Consider the following 8,914-nt stretch of genomic DNA (forward strand, 5'->3'; position numbering starts at 1 on the left):
TCATCAAAACTTATTTTGATAAACCTTGTACAAGTTAGATAAGCAGTAGACAAGAATAAGACATCAATTTTAAATAAAATATTTAACACTAGTGATCAGATTAACTAGTCAACTGAAGTTTTACTGAAGTTATTAATAAAGAATTATGAAATTTTGACAAGACAACAACAAACCATGAAGACATGTCCTATACCTCACAAACAAATGGGAAAACGCTATAACAAGATGATTATCAACACAAAATAACATTAAAAAGATAGAAATCGTGGATTAACTGAATATACATACATACATTAAATTGTATGTAGGTATGTAGGTATGCATGTACATATGTATGTATGTATGTATGTATGTATGTATGTATGTATGTATGTATGTATGTATGTATGTATGTATGTATGTATGTATGTATGTATGTATGTATGTATGCATGTATGTATGTTCGTAAGTATATACAGTATGCAAAAAAAATAATTATACACTTAAAAAAAATCATAATTTTAAAGATTGTATCAAAAAAACAAGTTTTTGTTGAAATTTTTTCAAACTTTTCTTTAGATATCTTATCTGGTATTGTTTTAAGAATTTATTTGTGTATTGGTGAATTAATTGCTTTTCAAACCTGTTGTTATTCTCCTTAAGACTGGCATCGATATATAAGAAAGGGCCGTATATATATACATGTATAATAGTAAGACACATGTCCCTAATTAAAAAACTGTATATATAAATGTCAAGAAATCAAATTAATTCATAAATCTTTATAATCGAGTGGTATTTTTTTTTTTATTCTTCGTCGTAATTTAATTTTACTTCATATGATCCAGGGGCAATGCATTTCATTATTTTACCTCTGAGACTACATTCACGAGTTACTTCGTTTTGAATTGCAACAGTTTGACCTTGCCTATAGACGAATGATTCAAAAGCACCAATATTTTAATCAAAGTATTTTAGTATATTATCATATTTAGTATGTTATCAGTATTATATCATAGTACTCTCTCTTTGACTATTCTCTTGAAAATTTTGACTGTTCCTTATTTTGAGATTGAAACCTGGGTAAATTATCTCTCAGTTGACACCCATGTAATAGTTCTGCTGGAGGTAAACCACATTTTATTGGATTATTACGTAAAATTAAGATACCTTTATAAATGTCCTCATTTGACATATAACATGTCTTTATCAACAGATTTACAATTTTACAGTTGCCTCTGCTAAACCATTCGATTGTGCATAGTGTATACTACTTGTTATGTGCTTAAATTGCCACTGTTGAGAGAATTAAAGAAACACTTTTGAATTATATTGTGTACCGTTCTCTGACAATAACCCCTCAGGGATAACATTTCTAGAAAACAATTATTTGCATACTTGTATAACATTTGCTGATCCAGTACTTGAAAGCAGAAACACCTCAGTCCACAAGCTATTTGATTATTGTTGATTATTATCAACAATAATTAAATAGTTTTCATTAGCCCACTGAAACAAATCAGTTCAAAGTTTTTCCCATGGCCATGTTGGGACATCAAGAGTTAGCAGAGGTTCTTTCGGCTTTGATGGAAGATACTTCATACATGCCTCACACTTTCGAATTAACTGTTCAATTTGGATTAACCTGACCAAAAAACACTCTGATGTGCACGACGTTTATGCAATTTTGAAAGAATTTCTTGTCGCACACTAACTGGGATTATTATTCTATTTTGATATAATAAGAGTCCATCAATTTTAACTATTTTATCTCTAAAATCCCAATAAGGTTGGAGATTTGCTGGACAGTATTTTTTGGAATTTAGCCATTCAGAAACGATACTTTCTTTTAATTAGATTAAAAGCTCATCTGCTGCAGTTTTTTGCTTAATTTCTTCTAAGCAACTCTCTGAAGCAGGCATACTTTTTATTATTAAATTAACATACACACTGAGATCATTTTCTGCTATCTCATCTTCTTTTGTAGGATTAGATACAGGTGCACAAGATATTGCATCTGCATCAGTAATAGATTTGCCCGCAACATGCTCTGCAGTAAATGAAAACCTTAATAACTTCATTCTTAAACATTGAATTCTCTGAGACATATCAATAAGTGAGCAATAATTTAATATTGGAATTTATGGTTTGTGATCTGTTTCTAATATTAATTTTTGCAAACCATACAAATATTTTGACATGCATGTGCACCGCCATGTTACTGCTAACATTTCCATTTCAATTGGATAATAATTTTTTTCAGTTGTTGAGAGATCTAGGTGCACAATCAATTGGTTTGTATATACCAATCAATTGGTTTGTATAAACTTTTGATAAAGTTTAGCATGCTGGTCTTCTCCATAAGCTTTCTTCTTATGGTGTATCTGGCAACATCTTTAAGATTATTGAATCCTTCCTTTCCAATTGTAGCATAAAAGTTGTCCTCGATGGACAGCACTCTTCTTCTTATTCTGTAACTTCAGGGGTTCATATCAACGATCTTCCAGATATTCTCACACCTAAGGTGGCATTGTTTGCTGATTATACTACCATTTATTCTTGTCGTGATAAGAAACCAACACTCTCTGATTGCTTGGAGGGGGCATTTGAGCTTGAAAGAATCTCACTTCTACTACAGCATGGGGCTCAGAGTGGCTGATGTACTTCAATACTGATAAAACTCAATTTTTTTCAGCCAATCGTTACCGCAATAACTTAAATCTTCCTATATTTATGAACGGTGATGTACTCGATGAGTCATCTAATCTTCATTTTCTAGGATTAACTCTTACTTCAAATCTTTCTTGGAAACCATATATCAAATCAGTTGCAAAATTAGTATCTGCTAAGGTTGCATCTCTTTATTAAGCTCATCACTTTCTTACTTTGGATTCTATTCTCTGTCTCTATAAATCTCAAATCCGGCCTTGTATGGAATACTGTCACCATATCTGGGGCGGACCTTCTAACAATTCCCTTTCTCTTTTAGACAAGGTGCAAAAACGCATTGTAAACATAGTTGGACATGCTCTTGCAGCCAACCTCCAACCATTGTCACATCGTTGTAATGTTGCTTTTCTTCTCTTTTCTACAAATACTATAATGGGCACTGCTCTAAAGAGCTAGCGTCTCTTGTGCCTTCTACTAAAATTCATTCTCGTGTTACTTGTCCTTCAATTGAGTCTCATCCTTTTTCTGTGACTGTTCTTAAGTGCTCCAAAAACGCTTATTCGCCTAGTTTTTTTCTTCGAACATCAGCTCTTTAAAATTTGCTTCCTTCATCTTGTTTTCCTGATTCATATGATTTGCAATCCTTTAAGTTGTCTGTCAATCATTATCTTGCTCTACAATCTTCATCTTTTCTCTTTCAGTAACTTCCCACTTTAATTAGTGGCTGCTTGCAGCCTTGTTGGAAGCGAAGATATTTAAAAAAAATAAAAATACCATTAAAAGTCCATTTAATAAACTTCCATCTGTTCTTACTTTTACTGATTTTTAACTTCGTAGTGTGCCAAATTGAGTAGATTGGTTAAACTATTTTTTACCTCATTGAATGCTCTAGTATGATTTTTGGTCCAAAACCATGCTGATCTTGAACTCAAAAGATCTCGCAAGGGTTCAGCTATTTTAGCAAGTGATGGATTGAATTTTGCTGATTGCTGGGCTATGCCTAGAAAACTACCTTAGACATAACTAAGACATAATATTTGTTGGTTTTGGAAAATTTTTTATTGCTTCAACTTTTTTAGTCAATTGTTTTACTCCCTCTGCTGAAATTTTATGACCTAAAAACTCCACTTCTGTTTGATCAAATAAACATTTCTCTACATTAAGGGTAACTCCATTTTCAGCAAATCTATTTAGCAATGCCACAAGGTGTTCGTTATATTCCATTTCTGTATTTCCAAAAACTAATAAATCATCCATACTTTTAACCACTCCTTTCACACCATAAATAAATTTATCCATTTTATTACTAAAAATTTCAGGAAGTGATGTTAAACCAAATAGACCCCTCGTTGAGCAAAACCCCCTAAAAGATGTCGTAAATGTACATTTTAACTGACTCTCAATATCCATTGGTAACTGCCAATATTCTGAGTTAACGTCTAATTTTGCCATATATTTACATCTATTTCCAAGTTGGGCTAATGTATTGTCTACACTTGGCAGTTCATAGAATTCACGCTTGGTGTCTTTGTTTAATTGTATTAAATTAATACAGATACAAAGAAGTCCATTTGGTTTTTTCACAACTACTATTAGATGACACCGGTTTGTAGGTTGATCTACTATTTTGATAACACTCATCTCTTTCATACGCACTAGCATCTATGGTTCTAGTAGTGGGAATGCTACTTGTTGTGGCGCTCCAATGTGGTATGGTGATTTATTTTCTTGTGTTGTAATATGTACAGGGTCACCTTAATAGTCCCTAACCCTTTGAATACTGAAGGAAACTGTTCTATAATGTTACTTTTTGATTTTGAAATCATAGCACACATGAATTGTTCAGGAACGTCTACTTTAACTAAGATTAAACTTTTACTCAACTAGGTTAAACTTTTGGATGGCAGATCTTCCTAATAAAGTAGTTTGCAAATTATCACAAACATATATTGCAATTAATTCACTGTTCTGACCGTTTATAGAGAATGATTTTTGAAAGAACCCATAACAATTGACTTGCTTATAATCAGGGCCTATTAGTCCTTTATTGGTAGTGTATAAATGTTCAATTTTAAATGTTATTTTTCAATATTTTAAATGTTAAATGTTATTTTTCCATATTTTATTCAATTTTAAATGTTATTTTTCAATTTTTTACTTTTAATTGAATTTCTCAAGAACTGTCTACATAATCTGCTCCAACTCTTCCTAAAAACAATTTTACTATTGTTCTTTTGATCCACATCTCCATCAGGAATTTTTGGTTTTGCTTTTAAGCAAACTAAACTATTTGAGAAGAGATTCATAATGCTACAGTCTTTGCACTTTTTACCCCATGCTGGACATGATCCCCAAATAAAAGGATGCCTTTTTAAACAGAATTTATTATCACTGTTCTGTGTGGGTGAATTAAATTGTCTTTACTGTATTAATTTGAATTAAATTGTCTTTACTGTATAACTGCTGGAGAATGAAATCATTTGCCATTCACAACCTTTAACTAGACGGTTGCAAGTTGGCTTTGAGAACTTTACAATACATTGAAGCATTTATTTTGTCATCAATAAATGTAAATTTCCCCACTCCTTTCCAACTCATACTATCCCAAACCATCACATTTCCTCCTCCATGCTTTATACTTCCTTGCAAATAACTCAATTTATAAGCGTCTGCTTTTTTTTGCCACACTTTCTGGACTCCATCCAATATGACGAGGTTGTATTTTGACTCATATGACGACAAATTTTTTTTCAAATATGATATCAGCATTTTTTCGTACTTTTTTGCAATTTCCAATTGACGTTTCATTTGTTTAAAATTTAAAAAAGGTTTTTTTCAAACTACTCTACTTCTATATCCTTGTTCTCTAATAAAATTTCTGATTGTTTGAGGAGGCACTATAATGTTGTGATCTTCTTGAATTTTTAAAACTAATTTAGCTACCAAAACAAATCTATTTTTTTCAAATAAATGATGATACTTTGATCAATTGCACTGGTGGTCTTGCATTTTTGTCCTCTACCAGCCAAACTAGCAAAGAATCCAATCAGATTATGCTTCTTAGCAATTGAGAAAACGAAGGTATACTTTAACACAATTAATCTCTATCTTTTTGAATCTCAAAGTCCGGACTTTGGCAATCTCAAAGTCCAGACTTAAATCCAATAGAAAATTTGTGGTATATTTTAAACAGAAAAATTGGCGACTGAGCATTTAGATGCAAAGACAACTTCAAAAAAGCTATAATGAGGTCATGGGATAATATAACAATAGATGAGACCCAAAATTTGGTTAACTCAATGCCAAATTCTCTAGATGAGGTCATCAAGGCTAAAGGAGGCTCCACTCAATACTAATTTCCATTCAATTTGATCAACTTGACATTTATTTTGAACTGTACGACTATTTTTTTTTTGCAGTTAATTTTATGCATCATTAGATCGATTGTGTAAAATTCAATAGGTTTGAAAAGCAATTAATTCACCAATACACAAATAAATTCTTAAAACAATACTTGATAAGTTACCTAAAAAAGTTTTTTTTTTTTTCTTTAAAATTATGATTTTTCTTTTAGTTATTAAGTACAATTAATTATTTAGCATACTGTATGTATATACATACATACATACATACAGTATGTATGTATGTATGTATGTATGTATGTATGTATGTATGTATGTATGTATGTATGTATGTATGTATGTATGTATGTATGTATGTATGTATGTATGTATGCATGCATGCATGCATGCATGCATGTATGTCTGTATGTATGTATGCTTTATTATGATTAAAAAAACATATATACAATAATAATATATTTATTTTGTTATTATAATATTATTATAATAAGAAAAGAAGATATTATTGTTATAATAATAATATCTTTATTTTATACCTCATTAGAGTATTTTCATTAGCTTTTTTGTCAACTTGACCATTAACACACATAAACAGACGTAAACATAAAGACACAGTCATAGGAAAATTTCCTAAGAGCTCAGGTAAATTTCCAGCAACTAAATGTGATACTTTTGCCTCAGAAAATCCATGAAACACAACATTTCCTACCATATCAAAACCTCTACGACCAGCACGACCAGACATTTGCCGAAACATCAATGGATCCAAATAAACACTATCGCCAGCAATTACAACTGTTTTACAAGGTACATGAATACCAAGTGCAAGTGTTGAAGTAGCAACAACAATGTTCAAAAATTTCTTTCTGTACAAAATTTCAACAGTTGTTCTTAATTTATTATTCATGCCAGCATGGTGCATAGCAACACCATAGCGAATTCCTTTCATAAACTCCACAGGAGCAGCCATAGATACTCTATTATACAAGTAAGTTAAATCTTCTTTCATAAATATTCCTTTACCTGCAAAAAATAAAAATAAATATATATATATATATATATATCAGGCTTGGACAGGAATGGCGTGCCATCGAACACTATTGCTGACCAAGCAAACGATTTTTTTTATTGACAAGTTGGCCATGACTGTTTAAATGCTTTGATGATTTAAACATAGCAAAGATGCGCTGAAAAAAAAATGCTAAGGTAAATTTAAATTAAGAAAAATATATGTTTTAAAATAAAAATCAAACTCAAAGCAAAATTTCCTTCTGTTACGTTTTTAATTGAAATAAATAACTTTAAAACTTACTATTTAAAACGTTTAAAAGTTACGCAAAGCGATTTTACAAATTTTATTTAAAATACTATCAGGTGAAATTAAATTATTGAAAAGAAAAAAATATGTTTTTAAATTGTATAAACATTTTTTTCACAATACTATTATTAAACTTTTTAGCAAAAAAATTGAAAGACTAGTAAATAGACTATGCGTTGTGCAAGAAGAAAATAAAAACTTAAAAAACAAAATCACTGAATTGAAGAAGCCTATTGAGTTTATTAGTGATAAATATGAAAACACCCTTATAGAATTAGCTGAAAGTAAAAAAGCAAAAAATTTATGTCGCCAAGGAAATGATAGTAACAAAAAATTAGAAAACAATGTTTGTATCAAAGATAAATTAGCCAAGCTCAAAGATTGGAGAAGGAGAAATAACTCAAGGTTTTCTGGTATAAAAGAAAGTGGCAATTTGTGTAAAATGTAAAGTCACCATTGAATGAGCGATTTGGTAAAAAAGAAAATTTCTAAATTTTAAAGATTAAAATATGATATTAGGAAACCAAGCTAAAATGGTAGAACCAACAAGTCTATATTAACGAAGATTTCAGCAAACGGATAATTGAGACAAAAAAAATAAGGGTAAGTTTGCTAAAGTGTCTACAACAAACTATATACACATGATTTTTAAATATATATACATATTTTTTTGAGTTAGTTATACTAAAATAGATTCAAATAATCATGATTTTAAAAAATTATTTTATTTTTTCCAAACTTATAATAATAACTTCAATGAAGAAACTGATTCAGACTTAAATTATTTTAAAGAAATTAACACATCTAAATTTGAATGCAGTTATTTATACCCAAATGAAATCAAAAATTTTTTAAAACTTGATGAGAATAATAATGATAATTTGAATGTAATCCATATAAACAAAAGAAATTTAGAAAAAATAATAATATATAATAATATCCATATAAACAAAAGAAGTTAAAAAAAAATGTATGAAAAATTCTTAAATATTATTTGTGAACCTGATAAGTCTTTTAACTTAATTTGTATAACTAATACTTGGCGCTCACCTTCTGATTTTGAAAATGACTCAAATCTCCAACTACCTGGTTTTAATCCAATTATTTTAGAGCAAAGCAACAATAAGTGTGGAGGAGGAGTTATTTTTTTTTTTGTAAAAAATAATATTTAACGCGATATGAGTGTTTCTAATGTAAATAATGAGATTTTAACAATCGAACTGATCAACAGAAATCAAAAAACCTGTTAATAAGCTGTTGCTACAGGTCACCAACTAGTAAAACTTAAAAATTTTGCAATTTTTTACAAAAAAACAAATTAGAGAAAACTAGAAAAGAAAATAAGTTATTATCTTATTGGAGATTTCGAACAAAACTATTTTGATTATTACAAAAATGAAAACATTAAAACTTTCTACAACAACCGACCGACTAGAATTACAAATTTCTCATTGTCATTAATTGACAATATTTTAACTACTGATTTTGTCAATAAATCACTAAAAAAGAGATTAAATTAAATTAATTAATTAAAACTGACATTTCCAACCATTTTCCTATATTTTTCAAAATAAGCGCAGATTCT

General features: G+C 29.7%; 1 protein-coding gene across 2 annotated transcripts in view; it reads right to left on the reverse strand.

Moving 5' to 3' along the window:
• The window catches only part of LOC100215577 (probable ATP-dependent RNA helicase DDX60), a 73,356-nt gene that overhangs the window by 23,371 nt on the left and 41,071 nt on the right, over positions 1 to 8,914 (reverse strand). For both annotated transcript variants that reach the window (XM_065806310.1, XM_065806311.1), the window contains exon 5: positions 6,548 to 7,034. In XM_065806310.1, coding sequence (XP_065662382.1) covers positions 6,548 to 7,034 — 487 coding nt within the window. The remainder of the gene's footprint in view (positions 1 to 6,547; positions 7,035 to 8,914) is intronic.

The sequence above is a fragment of the Hydra vulgaris genome, chromosome 09, assembly GCF_038396675.1.
Source record: "Hydra vulgaris chromosome 09, alternate assembly HydraT2T_AEP".
NCBI lineage: Eukaryota > Metazoa > Cnidaria > Hydrozoa > Anthoathecata > Hydridae > Hydra > Hydra vulgaris.